The sequence below is a fragment of the Sycon ciliatum genome, chromosome 7 (genome assembly GCF_964019385.1).
Source record: "Sycon ciliatum chromosome 7, ocSycCili1.1, whole genome shotgun sequence".
NCBI lineage: Eukaryota > Metazoa > Porifera > Calcarea > Leucosolenida > Sycettidae > Sycon > Sycon ciliatum.
Window position 1 is genome coordinate 17,906,467 of NC_088649.1, and position 23,415 is coordinate 17,929,881.

The following is a 23,415-nucleotide window of genomic DNA, read 5'->3' on the forward strand; positions in this document are numbered from 1 at the left end:
GCATTTGACAAGACCATTGGTGGCCTCTGAGTTCCAGCCGCCGGTCCAATTGCCGCTCCTGCTGCTGCATGCGAACATAATGGTGGTAATCAGATGCCCCACCCCACCCCTACCCCGCAAGCTGTAGCAGACTCACTTGAGCATATGACAAGACCAGTGGTGGCGTCTGAGCCCGAGAAGGTCCAATTGCCGGTCTTGCGGCTGTAAGTGAAAGTGTCGTACGACTTGCCTTGGTGACCGTGGGTTAATATACTGACCTGGCTCACTCCGGTCATGTGCAGGAGCTTGCCAAAGGCCATCATGAATCTCGGATTGTGATGATACAGGACGGAGTTGAAGACTCCGTAGACCCCGAGTAACGGGGAAGGTTGGCGATCGCAGGCTGCCAGGGTGGCTTTCGGGGTGTCGTGGTACATCCAGCCGTGGAACGCGTGGAACCAGACGATCTCTGTGCGCTTCTTGCCGTTTTTCATAACTACGCCTTCCTCCTGAACGCTGGTCACTGTCGGGCAGAATCACGACAACATAGTGATTAGACTGGAGATATTTTACAATGCGTCTCTCAAGGATAGGTTTTCATTGTGTGTGTGTGTGTGTGTGTGTTTGTGTGTGTGTGTGTGTGTGTGTGTGTGTGTGTGTGTGTGTGTGTGTGTGTGTGTTTGTGCATGTGTTTGTGCATGTGTTTGTGCATGTGTGTGTGTGGGAAAAAGAAAAAAATAGGGATTCACTGGCCAGAAAAAGTCACTTCGATCAGCTGTGTGGTGGATACCAGGCTAAAAATAGTGGCGGTCAATTCATCAGCCTTGCAAGCTGTTGAATGGTCTAATCCCAGCACAAGTTGCTATGTCTAACATAGCTGTTCGCTATCATCGCTTCCGCGATGGGCAGGTCTGAGGTTTGAGGTGTGTGTGTGTGTGTGTATGTGTGTGTGTGTGTGTTTGTGGGCCCCTGCGGATACCTTGTGCCGAGTGTGGCCGTCTCTTCTCCAGGAGTGGTTTGCCTCGTCATAAATGCCTCGATGAGCGCCGCAAACCTGTATCAGGACAGAGAAGTAGCCGACAATGTTCTTCCTGCGAGCGCTGGTTCCGCAGTGCCGGAGGTTTGGCGGTCCACAAGTGCCCCAACTCCCGGATGCTCCCCGTGACATCGTCTCGGGCTCCGTGCCGGGCGGCGGTGTCTACCATTGCTGCTCAGGCGACTCCTCCGCCGCAGCGTGTGCGGCTCGCTCTCTCATGCTGCAAGGCCCACTGTGGGGCCTGTGGCCGATGCTGCCGCTCTACTCGTGGATTCCAAATCCATAGCTGCCGGAGATGGCTCTCTCGTCGTGCCGATTGAACATGGTCCCTGATCTCTCGGCAGACTGCCGACTTACTGCCGTCGAGCGTCGTTTTCCATGTTGTCGGCCCCGCGAGGGGACACGTGACCGTAAATGGCAGTGTTTACCAGGACCAGGACCAGGTGCGTGTGTGTGTGTGTGCGTGTATGCGTGTGTGCGTGTATGCGTGTGTGTGTGTGTGCTGTGTCCCATATGGTGCAGTGGTATGTGCAGCGATTTCCAATCGATAAGTTGCGGGTTCGATTCCCGACGATTATGGTCACACACGTCTTTTTTCTCTTTCTCAGACTCTTCCTGACTTTTCTTTCATTCTCCTGGGTGGTTACCAATAACCAGTGTATGCCGGAGTATGGGGTGTGGTGTGTGTGTGTAGAAAAAAATGGATAATGAAAAATAGGGATTCACTGGCCAGAAAAAGTCACTTCAAACAGCTGTGTGGTGGATAAAAATAGTGGCGGTCAATTCATCAGCCTTGCAAGCTGTTGAATGGTCTAATCCCAGCACAAGTTGCTATGTCTAACATAGCTGTTCGCTATCATCGCTTCCGCGATGGGCAGGTCTGAGGTTTGAGGTGTGTGTGTGTGTGCGTGTATTTGTGTGTGTGTGTGTGTGTGTGTGTGTGTGTGTGTGTGTGTGTGTGTGTGTGTGTGTGTGTGTGTGTGTGTGTGCGTGTGTGTGTGTGCGTGTGTGCCATGTCACGTGATGTGAAGCTTTGCCGTCACAGCACTGTATAGAGGTTGTGTGTGTGCAGGCAGTTGCACAATCTAGGGGGAGGGGGAGGTATGAACTCTTGGTGGTACCAAGCTAATACGCCCATTGCGCAATGACGTAATTTCCTACCGCGAACACCCCACACAGCAATCATGATCGTGCGGGGGTGTTGAATAGTGCATCCCTGGGAGTCCTAAAATACCGGTATTTTACGACTCCCTGGTGCATCCCTGATCCCAGCGCACTCACGTGCCAAACTCATGCAATCCATAGTTGGTCATGAAATCCAGATTTGGTCATGAAATCTATATTTGGTCATGAAATCCATATTATCAAGAGTGCATAAACAAGAGTATGCAACTGTGGTTATGGGTCAGTGCGCGGCGTGCTGCCTTCATTACGTAACTTGCCTTCATCACGGTCTGAAAGCATGCATTCAAACTCACAATTTCTCATACGAGCCCATCCGTTTTTGCTCGATTCGTTCCAGTACCTACGCGATCTCTGAATTCTGGCGCGTGAACTCCAGCTCCGTACGAAAGTTCATTTCAAACCAGAGGAAAAGTGCGGTGTTTGATTTTCCGCAGTGCGCGAACTGCAGCTGAATGATGTAATGAAGGCAGCGCGCCGCGCATCTGGCCCATAGAAAAGAGATCACAGTTGCATACTCTTGTTTATGGACTCTTGATATTATATGCACAATGGGATTTTTTACAGACTGGTCTCACATCTGTCACTTGGCCACACAGGACAGACATGTTGGTTCTAACCCCACTCATCCCCTGCATCTATGGGTCACATGACGTCGGTGGCCATGTTGGCTCCACTGTCCACGTGACATGGTCGCTTTCTACACAAATTTAGTCACATGACCAATATACGAAACCAGTGAAAAGTGTGACATCGTGACCCAGACTCTGTTCACCCGGTGTGTGTGTGTGTGTTGTTTCATGCCCAGCAGACGCGGGGGCGACGGGTCAGCAGGATCCGACTCACCATGACAACGGGCGACGCCAGTGGCATCAATGCGACATATCTCTCCACTGCCGCACAGCTCCTTGCCTGCCGCACATTTGTCCTCCCCTGCAAAAATGAAACCAAATAAGAACATAAGAAATAAGTAATCAGAATAATCTGATGGTGAGCCAAGGAAAATATTTTTCAGGAAACAAGGAAAGCCGGGGGACAAGTTACTTCTTAGTACTTCTAGTCAGTCTGGTGCCACCTTGTGACGTCTTAATGTTCAAATCTGGTTTAGTTGGTGGACCACATGTGCACCACCGTCTTCCTTGTTTTCATTTAATATTAAATAAGGGCATGTTCGATTGGTAAGGATCGGGATCTGGATCCAGATTTCAGATCCGTCGGATCCTTCAGATTCAACTGAGCACTTTATTTTGGACCTTGACTGTTGCCATGTTGACAATGGCGGTCACAAGTCACCCAAAAGGGTGAACGTCGTACTCATCGCGTGCGGCGTACAAAAGTCAACAAGCTGTATCTCCATCCACGTGTGCATACCACAATGTGTACCAGCACACGAAGCACAGAAGGCTTCAGTCAGAAGCCATATAATTTTTTCGACTAGGCCTTTCATTCCATTACTCTTCAGGTCGAATACAATGGTGATTAACAAGGTAGTAAGCAAGTCCTTATAACCGGCACTTTTGGCGGGCAGAGCATTGACAAAAATAGCACTTGAAAAATAGCTTATAAGTCCAAAAAATTATATGGCCGCTTCTGTGCTTCGTGTGCTGATTTGCTTTCTACCAACCAAAAATTTATTCACAATGTGTACAAAAATGATTTTTACCCGCCCTATAAAAAAAGGTCACATTTGGATACATTGGATCCGGTCAACCCTGCTCCCCAAGGTGGGCTGATCGGATCCAAATCCGAAGGATCTGGATTCGGATTCGACCAATCGAAAGGGTGCGAATCCAGTGGATCCGGTGGATCGGTATCCTACCAATCGAACATGCCCTACAAAGCTGTGTTCCCAACAGGCGCGTGGACGCGGTACGCTTGCGGTTCATGCTTGCTCAAACGCGAGCTCAAGCTTTCACAAAAAAAAACAGCTATCCCAGTCGTATTTAGCTCGTGCGGCACCTTCAAGCACTAATTTGTTGGACCCCGCCAGTCAAAGTGACTGGCATGTACGCTGATACGCGCCCTGATACGCGCTGAAAATTCCAACATGTTGGAATTTCCATTTTGGCGCGTTTCCGTACGCTTGGCGCCCCAAAAGCCAGCAAAATACGCACAAACGCGTGGTTTCACGCATACACGCGCCAGTTGTGAACACAGCTTCAGACTGGGAAAAAAAATGAAACTGAAGAAAAAGTTGAACGGTCTCTGCTAGGACGAAAGCTACGCCAGAGCTCAGTAGCTAGAGCATCGCTGGCCTCAAGCGAAGTACCCGGCTCGAGTCTTGGTGGTGACAGTCATTCCTATCTAAATATAAAGACATTTCCCTTTTGCATCTTCCCTCAAACCTGTGGATGATAAATAACAAGATGAGGAAATTAGTATTTCCCGTATACAGTGCCATTACACGGTCTGTTACCGGAGGCTCGGAAGGACCTTCCATAAAAAATAAAAAATAAAATACTGTTTAAAGGACCTATGGATACGAGTTATAACTCTCCATCACTGTAACTGGATACTATATCCATATGTCCTTTTCCTTTCTACATTTATTTATGGCTCAACAGCCGAGTTTCAAAATACTGCTTCTTTGTCTTATTACAGTACATTTCAAAATATAGACGCATGGTATTTTTGTAATATTTCAAATTTGGCTGGAGCTTTTCGAGAATTTGTTTCAGAATATTGCTCAGGTCCTTCCCTCAATTACTCTCATTATACCGTGGTAGATTTTTATGAAGGCGATCAGATAAGGGCAAATCCGTAAATATAGATATTTATTTAGAAACAAAAACTAATCGTTCAGGGGGAGGGAGTTGAGCGCCTGTTCGTTTCTCGAAAAATATTGAAGTACATTTTGCGTGTGTGAGCATGTCCAGAAAAAAGACCAAAAATATCGATACTTTGTACCATTTGTATGTGTTCGTTTCTCAGGGAGGGGGGGGGGGGGTTGAAGAGAAACGACTAGTTTTCGTTTCTAAATCAACATCAGTTTTAACTGAGAGCCCCTAACAAACACCTAATTTCGAAATAATTGTTATGCACAAAGTGATCACAGTTTTTATGTGCTATACTGTAAAAGCCATTATTCTAACGAGGCGCATATAATTATAACGATTCGCTAAAATTGACCAGTTTACGTGTATCAAAGGTAACGATTCTCACTCATTCTCAACGCTCGATAGCAACAATATGACTGATTGTATCGATTTCTGTCTAACGTTTTCTATTTTAACGACAGATTTCTCCTCGTTAATTCGTTAGAGTTAGCACTTCGTTATAATAATATTATAACGAAGTTATAATTATATATTATGGCTTTTACAGTAGATGCTGACAGTAGATCCTGACAGTAGATCCTGACAGTAGATCCTGACCTAACAGACCTAACAGGTTCTTTTAAATCACGCAAGTCTATATTTTCGAAGCGCACTGTGGAGAGTAAACGCTTCATGTTTTTCAATTTCGAACGTAAGATCTCACGGCAAAAATGGCGCGTCTCGCGTTGCAACGTGAGATTTAATAAACACGACAGAGGGCCAACTCACGGCGAAAAAGGCGATTTTACCCGAGTATTTTTTCTCGTTCGAAATTGGAAGAACGTGAAGCGTAAACGCTCTAGTAGACACCCTTAGCGAACAACGGCAAGGCTATTTTTACGGTACTCGTTCCTTGATCACCCAAAGAGCGTTGAATCTGCAGCGTAAAACATTATGGGGGCTGATTTATCGTTGTGACAAAAGGTGCGTTGTTGAGCCAAATGTTGTGTAGAGCGTACCCATTTCACCTTGTATCGCGTATATGGCGCCATAAACGGTTGCACCACGCGAAACTTACAGTTGGATGTGCAGATGTAGACATTGTGGGCATCTTCACCCTGCAAGGTGATCGAATCCAGGCCGGTGTTGATGTCTAATGAGTAGGCAAACTTCTGATCCAGTATGTTGTAGTCCGTCACCCAGATCTTGTAGCGGCCGTCAGTCTTGAAGACGGCAAGGACCTTTTCCTGGAAGCAGGAGTCGTTCTTCATCTGCGCCACCTGGTTGAAAGACATCACCCTCAGGTCGGCAGACTCACAGTCAGCCTCTGCTCGCCACCGGGGCCACGCCTTGATTCCGACGTGATACTTCTGCCCCTGACAATGGATACCGGAAATGTCGATGTGGTCGAAGCGTCGCTCGCCTGCACAAACATGTGCATGCACACACACACACATGTGCAAGTGTACGCACACACACGGGCACACATACCCCCCCCCCCCCCCCCACACACACACACACACACACATGCACACACAACATCAAGCAGCGGCCCGAGCATTCTCACACGACTACGCCGCAAACGCATTCTTCCACTCCCTATGTCCATCTGGTGTGTTCCCGGCGTGGGGAGCGGGATCGCATGAGGTATGCTGAGCCTATGAGGAACCTTCTGCAATGCATGTACAGGATGTTCACGCATCCAAACTCAACTGCTCCAATAGGACCAACGGGAGAACTTTCAGATTCGAAATAGAACAAAGGCAGGTGCGCTGGCCCTTAAGATTGTTATTCAAGCACGTTTCCATTGTGAATGCAATTCATCCATCGTCATAACAGGTGTATCAAGAGCACATAGCATAACCCCATCTCCAAGAATGTACAACTCGACTCTCGGTGCTATCCCGGCAGGATTTCAAGTCGACGTCATGTTTATAATGCAATGCGCACTGTACACGGATTTTCAGGCGTATCGTGAGCCTGCGGTGAACAAAGCCCCACCGGGTACTATACTAACTAGTGCAAAGAAAACTTGTGATGTGTTGGCACCCCGTGCAAATGTCGTAAATCACCGATACAAGGAGCATTGCATTATAAAAAATGATGTCAACTTGAAATTCAGTCGACGTGAGGTGAACGCTGTGGACCCATTGCGCAATGATGTAATTTGCACCATAAACACCCTTCACAGCCATCTGGGCATGGTCGTCTGGGGTGTTGAACAGTGCATTGCTGATCCCAGCATTCTCAGAAGCATTACCCATACATTCCATATTTGGCAGTGCACAAAGTGCAGGTGTCGAGCGTCTTACGTGTGCAGATGGCTACGCCGACCTTTGCGTCGTAGTTGACCTTGTTCGTCCAGGCGCCCTTGGTCTTGTCGAAGTAGAACGTGCGATACTCGGTGTGCTGCTCGTCGGGGTTGCGCACGAACGTGGTGACGCGGTTGGTGCCGGCAACCAGCAGCATCTGCTTGACAACGCTGCGCACCGCCGGGTAGGTCAGGTACAGGGCCATGTTGAACGGGCCGGCGTTGGTGTAGGCCGGGTCCGAGGGACAGCCCCTCAGCACCTCGCTGGCCGAGGCCAGGTACAGGTTGGAGTCGTCCATGTACTCGTACACCACCTCCGTGTGCACGCCTCGGCCATGCACGCTCTGAGTGATGTTCGTTTGCCACTTGGTGGCTACAGGAAGTAGCATAGAAGAGGGCCAAGAAGAACATCAAATTAAAAACAATTATACCGTAAAATCCCGCCAGAGCGCTCCGCCCCGTCTCTCCTATCCGCCCCTCCCGGACTTCTTGTCAGGGACGTGATTGATTGTATCCTCGTATGACTCTGTCACAGTCTGTGATGCCGTACTGTACTGCAGACGCGTGCTCGACCCCGTTGGAAATGTACGCAACAGTGCCCACCCTCTTGACCAGGGATCACACAAAACCTGAGTTTTGACGGGTCTGTACGACTCCTGGCTCTTGACCTTTGGTTGGTGTACGAGATGCACGAACAGTTTTCGTACAGCGAGTACTTTTTCATGTACGTGTAGCACTGAATGAGGCAATTAGGACTCACCCATCCGCCCCTCCCCACCTGAAGCGTCGAGGAGGTAGGGGCGCTCTGGCGGGATTTTACGGTATTACCCTGGATGGTGAGCCAATTAAATTATGCCATTTTTCTATTACCTTTTGTGTAATGGTGAGCCAAGGAAAATATTAAATGGAAACCAGGAAAACGGTGGGGTAAAACGTTATGCGTTAGTTTTAGGCTTGATGGCACTTACCTTCCCCTCTTTGGAATTATCACTAGTATCCATGAACCTTCCAAGTTGGAAGGCCGTTGGTTTGCGCTATCGAGCAGTGTTCCAGCTTGCATCCATGCAGGGAATGTCACAGTGCTCCTTGTCAGTCGAATGCTACCTTGTGAACGTGTGACTGTTCAAAATCTAGTTTAGCTGGTGACAAAATATGTGCCCCACCGTTCTCTATGTTTTAATACCGTGTTAAAGCAATGACCTTATATTCGAAATACCGCTGCTTTCCTAGCCATTTTGGATGCAAAATGACTCACTCACTACGCCATGCCATAGAAGTCAAAGTTCACACAGAGATTTCAAGCTAAATCCACTCGTTCACCATCCTGCAGGGCTGCAAGTTTGTTAATATAGCACTTATTCCTTGGTTTTTACAAAACATACTTCAAATGTCATTTCATTTTGAAGCCCATGGCTTTATAACTGAGACTGGCTTTGTAATCGAATATATGTCCATGGCTTTAAAGGTGCGGACATACATTATTACCTTTAAGGTGCCCTATAAAGTTTGGCGCCTGGTTTCTCCGCCTAAAATACCGAAAATAAAGTGATACGGAAATAATATGCTGTACCATAGGTGAGAAGACGACAGGCAATATTTGCATCGTCCGTGGCAGGTTGGATATTCTATAAACTAATTTCGGGCATGCTGGCTTTCCAACCAGCCATTTGCCGCTGGGAATATGCTACGGAGCATTGCTATTCAGAGATCAGCTGGTATGCGTTGAAGTGAAGACAACCATTCACCTTTATAATAATGAACACAGCTCGCATCTTCCCTGAACCTGTTCGACAGGAGCAGGGTCGACGCATCTGTCAATAGTGCCGGGCCAAACCGTTTAATAATAGTCTATCTAGAACAGAAGAAATCACATGGAAAATGTTAAATAGTTTATCTCCCGTTTTATTCTGCCAATTAAAGATAAACCAACCAATCGACTGACTTACGCAAGCACACATGAGTATCCAGTTTTGGCGTCCTGCAGACTGTTCCCTCCGGACATGTGCTCGTTAGGCAACGGTCCAACGCTGCAAGATAAAACGGAAAGAACAGCTATCGTGTGTTTCTTCAAGCTAGACAAGTTGTACAGTAGAGTGGCGCGTCCAGGAACGATGTTCCCTTGGAACGTTCTTATTACTTTTTTCAGCAATATGGCTGCATTGTCCTTAATAGCACGTTCTTAAAATAATCCATACTGGATCTTTACTGGATCGATATGTATCCAAAATGCTGGACGTTCTTGGGCTCCACGTTCTTCGCCGGCGCGGGACTCTACTGTACCCGTATGCCTGAACCTTTCCCACTAAAACACACCCGCGCGTGTGGCGATCAATAGGCTGACCGGCATGTAACGCCGAGGTTCCGGATATTAGACAGGGACATGAGCGCATATGTTCAGCCCACCACTATGCACACTCTACGGTCTCTAGGGGTCGTTCATAAATACAATGTATCGAAGTTTTTTCACACAACGAAATAATTTCGTTATAGGGTGGGAGGGGGTTGAGCAATTTCGTTTCAGAAAACATTGATACATGTACATGGCCATAGGAGCAGTGACACACTTGTACCAGTTTTGTTGTATAATTACGCATGTATATGTCAACTTTTCTTGCGTTGTGAGAGGGGGTGAGGGAGGGGGGGGGGGGTCTAAACTAAAATAACTCGTCTGATGACAATAGTTCGTTATCTACGGACACGATTCTAAACTGAATACACAAACGCAAGCCTGGCAGGAAAAGTATGGCAATTGTTGATACAAACGATATCGATACAGCGAGCCTCACACTCAGTACAAACACCATACTAAAAGCAAAGCACCAGTGCCGTGGAGTACCGCCAGAGCGCCAAGTCTTGTCGGAGCGCCTCACCTTGATTTTACAGCCAGGGAAAGTAAAACCGTACGGCAGAGTGCAACGAAGTTTGTACGGCGTGAAAACCTTCCTATACTTAGGGCATAGTCAGCAGATGTATGTGTGGAGCTCGTGTCCGCTTGAAGGTAAAATTGAGTATGGATTGACTGCACAACGTGTAATGTGTGTACAAGGTCCGTGTCGTATGACCTACAGGCAGGAGATCACCTCCACAATACGACCACGAAAGGACGAGACGGTGGGACGCTCTGGCGGTACTTTGCGGTACATTCGTACTACTACGTATTGTGTTGAGCCCCCTCGACTGGTTAAACAGAACCTCTTTGTGCTAAGAATACAGCACAGCTGTAGACAGTCAAAATAGTAGGGGGGGGGGGGAGGAGGGGAAACCGTTACTAGTACCCCGCGACCCATTTTTCCATCTTCCTAAATCGTCCCGCCATGCAAAATGCAACATACTTGGCGAATCCCCGACTCTACCCCAGACGAGTGTGCATTTATAAACCCTCTCTTAGTGACTAGCGACTGCAGCACTTCACCAGGCGCTGCATACCAATTATGTATACGCGGTGACTCAGCAGTGCATAGACCGTTGTACATGAACATAAGAGTGACCTAGGCTCGGAGGCTGATCCCCCTCCCCGTCCCCTGCCCAGCTCTTTGGCACCCAACAGTGTCGTCCAATGCCACCACTGCATGTCTTTCGCTAATATCTCCTTCTCATATCAAGTCGGAAACTTTATAAATTGCTGATGTGGTCACGCAAATCAGAGCTCAACACCACTTACATTGCGGGACACACACGGTTGGTAATGCCTGGGTGTAATTTCCCTTGTAGACCGTGTCCTGCTTCAAGTCGAAGTAGGTGTTGGCAAAATAGCGTCCGTAGCGACGCACCCAAAGCGTATGGACAGAGTCCTTGCTCAGCGACTTGACGATTGACTGGGAAAGGCAATGATCGCCGTTCTCCTTAAAGGCGTGAACGTTGTTGAACGTGATCATCTCCAGACCATGGTTCTGACAGAAGAGGGTGGCCTGAACACTCAGCCTCTCTTGGGTCGCCACGATAATGGTCACACCATCACAGGTATAGTTGTAGTCTAGCAAATGCAATGAAGAACACAGCATCTGACAGTTAGTATACAGTCGTCCCTCTATTAGCCAGCACCCTCTATTAACCAGCACCCTCTATTAACCAGCACCCTCTGTTAACCAGCACCCTCTGTTAACCAGCACCCTCTGTTAACCAGCACCCTCTATTAACCAGCACCCTCTATTAACCAGCACCCTCTGTTAACCAGCACCCTCTATTAACCAGCACCCTCTATTAACCAGCACCCTCTGTTAACCAGCACCCTCTGTTAACCAGCACCCTCTATTAACCAGCACCCTCTATTAACCAGCACCCTCTGTTAACCAGCACCCTCTGTTAACCAGCACCCTCTATTAACCAGCACCCTCTATTAACCAGCACCCTCTGTTAACCAGCACCCTCTGTTAACCAGCACCCTCTATAAACCAGCACCCTCTATTAACCAGCACCCTCTATTAACCAGCACCCTCTATTAACCAGCACCCTCTATTAACCAGCACCCTCTATTAACCAGCACCCTCTATTAACCAGCACGGTATTCAGCAGCCAAAATGTCGTATTCATGCCCGCTGCCACAATAAATCAGATTTGTTAACCCAGCACCCTCCCCAATGCAGCAGAATTTCCGTGGCACAATTATGATGGGGCCACTGTAGTATTAGGGACGTTTAGCAATGCGAAAATTCGAACTTTTGGTGGCGGCGATATTTCGCGAAAATCTATTTCGAAAAAGAAAACTTGTGAGGTTTAGCAATGCGAAACGACTTTTTCTCGAAGCTATTTGAATCTTATAGTACCGTACCGTATATGCAGCTCACTCTCAAGCAGGGGGCTGTAAAATTACTACTCCCTGTAGTGAAAGTGTGCCGAGAAAAGAGAAAGTTACTTTTGCAAATCACTGCAACTTCGCGTCCAAGTTTTCGAAGTTTCGACCTTTGTTTCTGTACTCATTTCCAGACTCGAATTTTCTTTCGAACTTTCGCGTTGCTAAACGTCCTTGTTAGTAGCTGAATTTATTCCCGTAGCTATGCAAAAGACGTTGCTTTAGTAACGTCTGGCGCTAGCCAAGGTCCGCACAGCTTTAATTCGGTGTTCGTGCCCGACAACGTCGGCATGCCTGGCGCTATCCCGTGCACGTCCCGTGCCGTACTATCAAAGACAGCTGGCCACAATATTCAAGTAGGGCTTTCAGCTGCAAGATCATAACGTGAAGCAACTTGAAAGAATGAGAGAGGAGATCCGTAGCTTTCCAAAGAGACCAAGATGGAGATATTCTAAATCTGGTGAGTGAAATACTGAAATTAGATAATTTTGAAATGCGTGCTGGGACTGTCGCGCGATCGATTGTGCAAATCTGCGCGAACCCGGTAGTAATCCATGGATGCCATGGTAGGGCTCAAAGGGTTAATTCTGCCAAAACCAGGTTTTCAAAAGCCAGCGGGGATATTTCAGATGATGAAAACCAAGGTGCGATGCATACATGTTCATGATTGTACACCAATTGCTCTACAATGTGCTAAGGGAAAAGTCAGCTTGAACAATACTTAGTACGTTTAGGATTGGGTTTACATTAGCGTTTATTAGCTAAGGATATCTGCAGTTAAAGTTGCGCTCACTAAAATCCGACCCTGAGTGCATATTTGCCACCCTCAACTAGCACGCCCTTGACACCCTGCAAGTGGCATGAATGCGGCTGGACGAACACATGTACAATCATGTACAAGTACAGTGCTATTGTTAGATTGACAGTATGAAACGATAACAAGGTTTATCTGATGCTAGTTTTGAACTAGTAATAGGTTATATAATAAGTACCGTGACAGTGTAATAAGTAGAGTGATGTAGTCGGTATTGCTACAGGGCGCTAGCTTTGCACTTCGGGTTGGATTTCACGGAGCGCGACCGTTCTACATGCATATGATTCTCGGTATGTACTGTGTATGTATTGTATATTGCACATATAGAAATAGGGCTTGAAAGTGCTACGTCACAGCTTAGCAACAATTTCAAAAATTCAAAAATTGGATCCACTTGGATCCAGTTTTTGTATGGATCCAAGCACATTTCAAGCCGTCTTACTCACAGCATGGTGATGTAACCAGTGAAACTGACTGATCTGGCTACTGGGGGCTGGGTGACAACAGCTACCGGTGGCGAAGTAAAAGTCACCCCTAGGGGACATGTGTGGGTTGCTATGCACCCACATACTGAGGCAATAGCAAAGTCACACCTTAGTGGATCCAAAATAGAAATCTGATGGCAACTTACTACTCCCTGGCCGCTTTTGATGTCATCACTTTCAAGCCCTATTGTACTTTCAGCAAGATGATACAGTTAGATTTCGACCAACTCTCACCTCCAGCTGCGTTCACTGTCCCGCACACTAGGAACAGCCCCAGCACGGCTGACAACAGCAGCCTCATCCTCCAGCCGGCTTGTAGGTAAGGGTTGCCACCTGCGCAAGAAGCGTGATAACAGCACCAGACAATGACAATCAACCCATCTGCCACGAGCCAGTGCTCGTGCAGTCAGCAAGATCCACCCTTCCTTACACCGCTCTAATACTTCGGAGGTCTTCGTCGACTATTCGACAACTCCGAGTATCGCACCTTGCGAAGCTCCGGGGAGAGATGCAATTATTTCGAAGAACGGATACGTGTGGCCGTGTTAGGTAAGGGCAGCGAGATGAAGCAGGAGAAGAAGTGCGTGGAATGAATCTCTGCGTCCCTATCTGCCTCACTATGAGCCGTTTCAATTGAAGTCTTGAATTGAAACGCACCATGGCGTACATGTTGCAGACGTTGCTTTGGGGAATTTGGTTGGAACGCGTCAAACCCTTGCACCGGTGTCGTACCGTACGTTACCACAAGCATTCAACACCGATTACGTGCTGCATGCACTGCATGCATATGCAGGTCAATGTTCATCCCCTGGAAATGTTGCAACAACAAAAACAAAAACAAAACAAAAAGGTTCGCGACACCAGCTTGCCATGTTTTCGGCAGGCCAGTGAAGCGAAGTTCAAAGTTCTCATGATCAGGCGATAGAGCCACATGTAGAGCCAGGGCTAGGGAGTAGTACAACTGGATAGAGCTTGGTTTTGATATGAGCGCGTGGAGACGTGACAAGAGGACATCGACAGGGCTTGTAGGCTATGAAGTATGAACTCTTTGGTGGCACGTGGAGAGAGCGGGCATCTTCTTGCACTTGTAGAGTACCAGGTTCGCGAATCCGTACGACACACGTGGGTCATACCAGGGGCAGGGCGCCAGGTACTACCAGGTGCAGGGCACTTGCTTGCTGTTCTGGGTGCAGCGAATTTGTACGTCGCCTTGGGCAGTTGGGCTGGGGGAATTGGGCGCTAGCCCTGCGGTCGCACTGCCACATTTTTCAGCAGTACGGGGATCGCCAATTCGCCACGAGCTATGGATCTGTTTGCCGTCAACTGTCACTCCTACCCGAAAGTACACAAAATTAATGTTACATACATGTACTTTCATACTGTAGTATCAAGAGTTATGTACTCTTGGTAGTATGCAGTCCAAGGTCTGGAAAGAGTAATGTAATTCGCAGTTTGTTGTTATACCCAATGTTGTTGTTCCTCACCAGGTTGACGAGGTACACAAGTCAGCGATGGGAAAAGACTACTTTTGTTTGTTGTTTCTCAGATGGTGAGCCAAGGGGAAATTGTAACATGGAAACATGTGGGCACAATATTTGTAGGTCTGACTGTTCAAATCTGGTTTAGTTGGTGGACTCGATCGCATAACTTGTGCCCACAATTTCCATGTTACAAATTGTTTTTGAATCGGTTACAGGAGAGGAGCGATAAAAAGCAAGTGCTTGTATTTGTGTTGTTGTTGACTTCATTTAAGGTGGAGTTTCAAAACAGGCTTTTAAAAAAAGCCTGGTCCCACTTTGTAACAAGGCGAAGATGAAGGTGCTCACGGTGCCTGGATATGAGGCGAGACGATGATTTGCCAGCAGAGTATGAAGTCTAGTGGGAAATGTATGGTGTGTTTGGGTGTTGTGTGCGTGTGTGTGTGTGTGTGTGTGTGTGCGTGTTTGAGGGCGCGCGTGTGTGTGTGTGTGTGTGTGTGTGGCTTTTGGCTTTGTGTAGACCAGGCTGAATAGTGGCGGTCAATTCTTCAGCCTTGCAACCTGTTTAATGGTGCAATGCCAGCACAAGTCGCTACGGTTTCTGCTTTAGCATCACTATCATCGCCTCCTGCGATGGGCGTCAAATGGTATGTGTGTATGTGCGTGTATGTGTGGCGTGTGTGTGTGTGTGTGGTTTGCGTTTTGTTGCTGTTGGTGCTCGTGGTGCTGGTGTGTGTGTGTGTGCGTGTGTGTGTGCGCGCGCTTGTGTGTAATGTATGTTTGTACTCTGTCTGATTTCATCATGCATGCATGAACATCCCCCAACGTCCTTCACAGCTGGCACTTTCAGCTCGTGTTTATCTTGGTTGCGCTCACCTTTCCCTCCTTGTGATTTAATTTTGTACAACTTAGAACCGTCCAAGTTGGAAGGCTGTTGGAGTGCGCATCCAAGATGTGCTAGAGCTGTTAGCCAGTTAGTTGTAGAACGTCAGTACCATCGGTCAGTGTCGCGCAATGTTATCGCACGAGCTGAATGAGCTGATTATTTAGTATCTGATGGTTTTAGCGGACAGTATAACGTACTTTGTAGTTCCTTGGTCCTTTCTCTTTTGATTAAATTAATCTTTGGCTCTCCATCCGAGTGCATATTTGAGTAGGCGCAGATATGTTTAGCATTATAAGTTAGCACATAATTGATTCACAATGCCGGGCCAAGCTTCCCTGTCTTGAGAAATAGCTTCCGCTTCGGCAATGGAAACGTTTATTGTCTTTGAGTCATTCTTGATGGCAACAGGCTTGACACGTGACATCTCCGCAAACTACGATCCATCATTGGCGTAGTGTATACCCAAAAAAATTCGAATAAACACCCATACAGTACAAGCTGTGCAATCAATTACCGGTTACCACCACCATATGCAGGGAACGGCGCTTGTTATGGTTCGGCCACCTGTAATCAGAGAAGGCAGTGACTCAACTAAAACATCCTACAAAGCTCTAAGACTTTCCAATCGGCACCAAAGACAATCATCAAGAGGCAAAGGGGACGCCCCGTAACCAGATGGATCGACAACATCAAGAACGACTAAAAAAGAGTGAGTGCAAGCTCATGGAGAATGCTGATTGGCCGTAGTACAGACAACTCTCACGTGACATGCAATAAACATGCACGCCACATGCACTCGAAATGACCCCGAGTACGTGCATGTATGCCTTGGAGATGGGCTGCGTCCTGAATACAGTCACCAGCCACCTGCAAGATGCTGCCTTTCTTTATTAACTTAATACTAATAATAACTTTATTAGGATGACCGAAAGGCTGACGGCCTATCGTGGGGTCGGCAATGAAGGATGATGGTACAAAAGAATACAGATTGGGAAAGGGAGGGAGGGGGGGGGGGGGGGGGCGGGCTACGATGAACAGGGTAACGGCATGCCAGCGAGTAGACATGAATACTTACCTGAGGAATGTCTGCGCAGCTCTTTCTTTACAAACCATTCGAGGCTGCTGTTGCAGAACTATGAAGACTAGTTGAACTTGTGAATATGACATACCGATATCGGCCAGTCAGAAGTAGCGACAGACTCGGCCATTTGAAAACAATCTTAACCGTCCACCTCTCCACACTGCACTCTTGGCCCACATTCACAACACCACTCCATAGCGAGGAAGTTCGTTCTTGGGTAGATGTTTCATATCCTCCAGACGGCTGTTTCGCTCATTAACCTTAAGAGCTCTTCAGTGGAGGTAGATAACGAATGAACAGCAGATAAAGCAATGAGTATAATTATAGGGTAAAGTGGCGCAATTGCGCACTTTCTACATAGAGAAGTGGCACACCCAAAGAAGTTGAAGGTGACAAAGTTCTAAAGGTGATAATGAAACGCACAGTGCTGCTGGAGCATGCATACAGATGGGGCTAGAATTTAGACAAGCGCGTGAAGCAGACAATCTATTAGAAGTTCGCACTAACGTTGCCACACATACATGCGTAATGAATCGATTAATGATAGATTGAAGTATTATTGCTGTCCCATAGTGACGCGACGACGAGGTGAGAGAAACGGAAGGCCAGACGACGCGACAGTCCCAGAGGCCCGTGGGGTATTCACTGCACTGTCCGCCCGCCGTGTGAGGTTCCTCCGCTGCCACTCCTGCCGTTGACGACAAAGTTGTTGTTGTAGGCGGACACGTAGCCAGTGGTAGTGCCTCTCTGGAGGTTAGCGGCTGATACGCACCACCACTGTAGTGCACTGGCTACGTGTCCGCCTACAACAATAAATTAATTTATTTGTCGTCAACTGCAGGAGTGGCAGCGGAGGAACCTCACAGTCACACGGCGGGCGGGCAGTGCAGTGAATGCCCCACGGCCACGGGCCGCTACGGCTCTAGGACTGTCGCGTCGTCTGGCCTTCCGTTTCTCTCACCTGGTCGTCACGTCACTATGGGACCGTTACTTCAATCTATCAGTATGCATGTACTGAAGTATGTGTGGCAACGTTGGTGCGCACTTCTAATAGATTGTCTGCTTCACGCGCTTGTCTAAATTCTATCGCCATCTGTATGCATGCTCCAGCAGCACTGTGCGTTTCATTATCACCTTTAGAACTTTGTCACCTTCAACTTCTTTGGGTGTGCCACTTCTCTATGTAGAAAGTGCGCAATTGCGCCACTTTAGTGACTTTACCCTATAAATACTCATTGCTTTATCTGCTATTCATTCGTTAGCTACAGCGAGCGAAACAGCTGTCTGGAGGATATGGAACATCTACCCAAGAACGAACTTCCTCACTATGGAGTCGTGTTGTGAATGTGGGCCAAGAGTGCAGTGTGGAGATGTGGACGATTAAGATATCGGTAAGTATACTGAATTTTGTTCCCGGTGCCGAAAGGCGGGCTCGCCACCCATGTATGGCAACTTCCCCATGCCTATTATTAAACCCCCAAGACGAAGTGAATACTGTAGTAGCCATATTGGTCGAAGTTAAAAAAAAGTTTAATATTGCAATTTCGCAGGATGTTCCTTGTGGCAGGTCCGAGTAAGTCAACGAGAATGCTGCCAGGTCAGCCGTGACTCCAGAGCTTCCCCGCTCACACAAGGGCCAGTGAAACGATCGTCGCTACTCCCGAGTTTCCTTGCTCTGCCGCTGCAGGTCCCATAGCGCAGATAATTAACGAGTCCTTGAGTACTGGAATGGTGCCAGACGTGTACAAATTGGCTACAGTGTGTCCTGTCCACAAGTCAGGGGACAAATCTGAAGCGTCGAATTACCGCCCTGTTTCACTTTTGCCGATTGTTTCTAAGATCCTTGGGAAGGTAGTACATCGGCAAATGATTAGATTCCTTCAAGATCACGCTGAGCTTCGTATTCTCCCAGACGAGCAATTCGCCTACCGCAGAGGGCACTCCTGTGAGGATGCGTTAACTCTCGCAGTAAACCGCTGGATGATGAGTGTGGACAAGGGCGAGTATTGCGGGGTTGTACTCGTGGACATGAGCAAGGCCTTCGATCGGGTACGCCATGAACTACTACTTAACGAGCTTCAAGCTATTGGCATAAGCGGAGTAGCACTACAGTGGTTCTCCAGCTATCTCCAGGGTCGACGACAACAGGTGAAAATTGGAAATAAGAGAGGAGACGAGACACATTGTACACGAGGCATTCCGCAAGGGTCGGTGCTAGGGCCTCTGTTATTCTCTTTGTACGTGCGACATGTCCCTGGAGTACTTCGCCACGCAGAGTCCCAACAGTATGCTGACGATATCGCCTTTTATATACACTGTCAGTCTACTGGAGAACTTCAGCACAAGTTGACAAGTGAGTTGAACAGACTAAATACGTACCTTGGAAGCATTGGTCTCATCTTGAATGCCCAGAAAACGAAGTTCATGGTGCTTCGGAAGAAGGCTCTGCCTCTTCCGCCGGATCTTACCATTGCATGCGGTGGTGTCGATATTCGACCTTCTGCCACAGCGCGTTATCTTGGCCTCATTATTGACCAACACCTCACCTTTGAGGATCAAGTCAACCATGTATGTACATCTGTTTATAAGAAGATAGGAGCATTCCGCCGCTGCCGCCGTACAGTAGACCACACAACTAAGCGAATATTTTATTTATCCCTCATCCAATCCACTATTGAATACGCCAGCAACTCGTATGCTCACTGTCTTACACCATCTTTATACTCTCGCCTTGTTACTTTAAGTCATATCAGCATGAAACAGGTTTTTGGTCTCCCTCGCCGTACCCCGACTGTCTTTGTTTTGCGGCACGCTAAGTTATACTCCCTCGAATCTCGTCTCAACTTGAGGCTTTTTATTTTTGTTTTCCGCTGTATTCATCAGCTTACAAGTCCTCTTCTTTCCTCAATGTTCACCCTCCAGTCAGCTGCTACTTGCACCGAGAGGCGCACTAGAGGGCAATCATTCTCTTCACTTTCTTTGCCCGCTGCTACCACTAGATATGGCATGTTCTCCATTTCTTTCCTTGGCGCTGATAGGTGGAATTCTCTGCCTGTCTCGTGTCGTCAGGTTGAGCATCTATCCGTTTTTGTTTCGCTCTGTAAGGAGCACTTAGGGTTTCCTGTAACAAGACGGCAACGTCTGTAGGGCCTTCCCTATCAAAATAATAAATTCTACTACTACTACTACTACTCTACGCAATCATTAGGAGACAGATTCTGAAAGAAAAAGCTTGCACATGGTATAATACTATTATAAACCTTGTTTTGTTGAACCATGTTGTTGGTTGACAACATAGAACAAGGTGGAGACAATGACCTTACTACTACCATCCACGGTTGGTAGAGCCCTGGTCGGTTGTGACTATCTGAATCGTATGGGTGTTAGACCAGGCTCTGACCCGCTCTATTCGAGTGAGTTGTCTTAGTTCTCTTGCTGTTGTAGCGCTGTAGCGTCAGTCGTGTATTCGTTGTTCGCGACCGGGGCTCTGCCAACCGCGGATGGTTGCAGTAAGGTCACGGTTTCCGAACATAGTGGTCTCCGCCTTGTTACATGCTGTCAACCGACAACATGTTTCAACAAAACAATGGTTTATCTAGTACCATGTGCAAGCTTGTATCAAGAGTGTATACTGTATAAGCTCCCAGCCTGACCTCAAGAGTGTATACTGTATAAGCTCCCAGCCTGACCTCAAGAGTGTATTATAGCAATAAAAACTGCTTTATGGCAGTTTTCTAAAAAAAGTTATTGTGTTCTAGTCCATGGACCCCGTCCAAAAAGTAAGAAATTACCGAAATGTGATAGCTGGAAATTAAAATTTCACCCAAAACCTCACAATTATCACAACACTTGAAATGCTGCTTTCAACTTTAACTTGTACTGCACCAACAATTGGCAACATGCATGCATAGGAAAGAGGATCACGAGGGGAAAAGGTCTTCTACATGTAGCTTTTAATTCTGTGTGTGATTATTGTGAGGTTTTGTGTGAAATTTTAATTTCCAGCTATCACATTTCGGTAATTTCTTACTTTTTGGACGGGGTCCATGGACTAGAACACAATAACTTTTTTTAGAAAACTGCCATAAAGCAGTTTTTATTGCTATAATTTCTTTTGTTTTTCTGTCACCAATCAATGGAATGCCCTATATCAAGAGTACATAACCCCGGGGTTATGTACTCTTGCCTGTATCAATAATTATGTAAATGATGGCCTTCACATCATATCAAGAGGTTTATGCACTCTTGATCATATCAATACCGTATTATACGCATTGATGTGCAAGCCTTTTCTGGCAGAAAATGGCACTAGCATGATAATGCATGTTCTCCTGCGGGGGAACATGTGAGTAGTGGTGGTTATACTTTTTTATACGGAGTTCACTCTGTGCATGTTGCTGTTGCAGAATTTCATGACTCTGTCATAAATTTGTCTTATTATTATTTACTTTTATTTTACTAGGCTGCGCCTTGATCCTTGAAGGGTGGTGGCGTTCCTACGGATGCGGAAAGCCCGGCTTCCAGCCGAGTCTCACGCGAACCGTGAATTTTTTTTTTTTACTAGGGTGTTTCCCACAGATCTATGGTCTTCTTACGGGAGCCCCTAGGAAGGTTATGCATGAGTCGTGCCTTTCAGATATTTCAGATTTCCCCACCCTCGATCAGATTTGTTTGAGAAATGTAGCCATGCGCCAGGTGCGTGTCGCAGATGTTTTTGTTGATTCTGTGTTTATATTGGTTTATAATCATGGGTTATCGTGATAAGGTCATCCACCATCATATTGCACTGAAATCGTAATCCTGTTGATGTCGATACAACTTTTGGAAGTAGTTCAATGACTTCAAACTGTTAGTCCACGATTTTCTAAAACAACACAGCAAAGGAGGAACAATAAACATGTATTAAAATGTAAACAAATACATTGCTGAGTCCGACACCTCGTTCCAACAACTACACTGATCCTGAGGATAAAAGGGTCAAGGCTATGGTTGGAGGTACTGATACTGAGAGATAAACAAGGCACTCCATGATAATAAAATCTTACACATCTTTTGGTGAGTATGAATGATATCCAGTCGAACCTCTTTAGGACGAACACCAAGGGACCGATGGTATTTATTCTGTGAGTTTGTCTTAACCTATTTTATAACCAGTGAATACAATTATTTCTCAAATAGACATACGAATACATTCTACAGCGAAAGATTCTAAGCCACACCGACTCATTGACTCGTCTCGTATCAAACAAAAGAGTCACTAGAGAGGTTCTGCAAAACGAAAATGCGTACAAACTTTCCCTCTACATCAGGAGGTGCGAAACTTCGCACGAACTTTCGCAACTTTGGAAGCGAAACTTGCAGGGAACACGAAATGAACTGTCGTAGGAAATTTCGTGAGATCGGGTCATGGCGTACGTGCACATGGCCCGCGCAAACTACGAAAATGTGCAGAACGCAAAGTTCGTGCAAAAATTCGTACACACTTTCGCAAGGACTGTCGCGAAACTTCGTTCGAATTTTCGTTTTGCAGAACCTCTCTACTGAACCTTTCTTTAGGCCGTCATCACACCACGTTCTCCGACTCCCGTTTACGTCTACGTCTATGGTGAAAAAACCAAAACGGGTGGTCGTGTCATCAGACAGGCACAGTTCTTGACGCGTACACACACTGTGTGACACAGTCAGGTTTTTGGAGAAATTTGAACCCACGTACATCGAAGTACAGGGTCGCTCGGAAAAAGGCTGGGGGAGATACGCACGTTCATACAAAAAGTCGTATACCCCCCCCTCTCCATACCACGTCCACGTCTCCCGTTTCCTCTGCTCCCGTTTTCACCCCGTATACGGATCATCATGACAACCGACCAAAAACTCCTAACGTGGACGTAGACGCAGCGCTTTGTACCATGGTGTGATGACAGCCTTAGCAACATGACAGCAACTGAAACAGCAACAGAGAAAGTACGATACACGGACTGCACATTCTTGCAGGTACTACAGGTACTACAAACAGATTGCAGATCGTAATTCTTGCATTAGCGGCACGAAACTTTATTTGGGGCAGTGCAATCTCGGCGGTACTCACAAATCAAACAGCCCAGACTCGAGTAAACAAAGGCAATCATACAAGTACGAGATTTTCACGAGACTGCACCCGTTGGCTCGTTTCGTATGAAGCAAACAAGTTACTGAACCTCTCCACAATGGAGATTTTCCTTGATATGCGAATTTATTTGGCAAACTCGGTCAATGAGTCCTTGAACCTTTCCCTCCAGATTAGGAACTGCCAACGATAGTATGCCACTGACCAGTGCCTTACTTGTAACGTACTAATGTGCAATGGATATGAGTATTTCGACAACACATCTAACATAAGCCTTACCGTCAAGAAGGTGAACTCGCGTTCTTCGCACACTGTAGGCAAGGGCAAAGAGATAAAAATGGATCTAAATCCGAATAAAATCAGCACACGTTTCCGTAAATGAAAGGGTGAGCATAAGCAAATGAATCGAAGGAAACTGGTCAACTCAGAGATCACCTGTCATTGAGTATTCCGTAAAAGGAGGCCTCAGCAGCGGAAAAGCTAAATTTGGAAAGGAGATCCTGTCAGCTTTTCCA

The 23,415-nt window shown here is 46.9% G+C and overlaps 1 protein-coding gene across 2 annotated transcripts in view; it reads right to left on the reverse strand.

The window, feature by feature from the left end:
- Positions 1–17,072, reverse strand: part of LOC135821132 (uncharacterized) — a 29,527-nt gene extending 12,455 nt beyond the window's left edge. Inside the window, exons 1-9 of one of the 2 annotated variants that reach the window (XM_065334198.1) lie at positions 16,792–17,072; positions 16,231–16,280; positions 13,587–13,685; positions 10,926–11,237; positions 9,211–9,291; positions 7,266–7,637; positions 6,032–6,376; positions 3,044–3,130; positions 137–502 (exon numbers count right to left, since the gene is read on the reverse strand). In XM_065334198.1, the coding sequence (XP_065190270.1) occupies positions 137–502; positions 3,044–3,130; positions 6,032–6,376; positions 7,266–7,637; positions 9,211–9,291; positions 10,926–11,237; positions 13,587–13,685; positions 16,231–16,280; positions 16,792–16,883 (1,804 nt within the window). In that variant the 5' untranslated portion in view covers positions 16,884–17,072. Of the gene's footprint in view, positions 1–136; positions 503–3,043; positions 3,131–6,031; positions 6,377–7,265; positions 7,638–9,210; positions 9,292–10,925; positions 11,238–13,586; positions 13,686–13,782; positions 13,977–16,230; positions 16,281–16,791 lie in introns of those variants that run through there. The other variant, XM_065334199.1, reaches the window with a different exon arrangement.
- Positions 17,073–23,415: the final 6,343 nt, after the last annotated feature.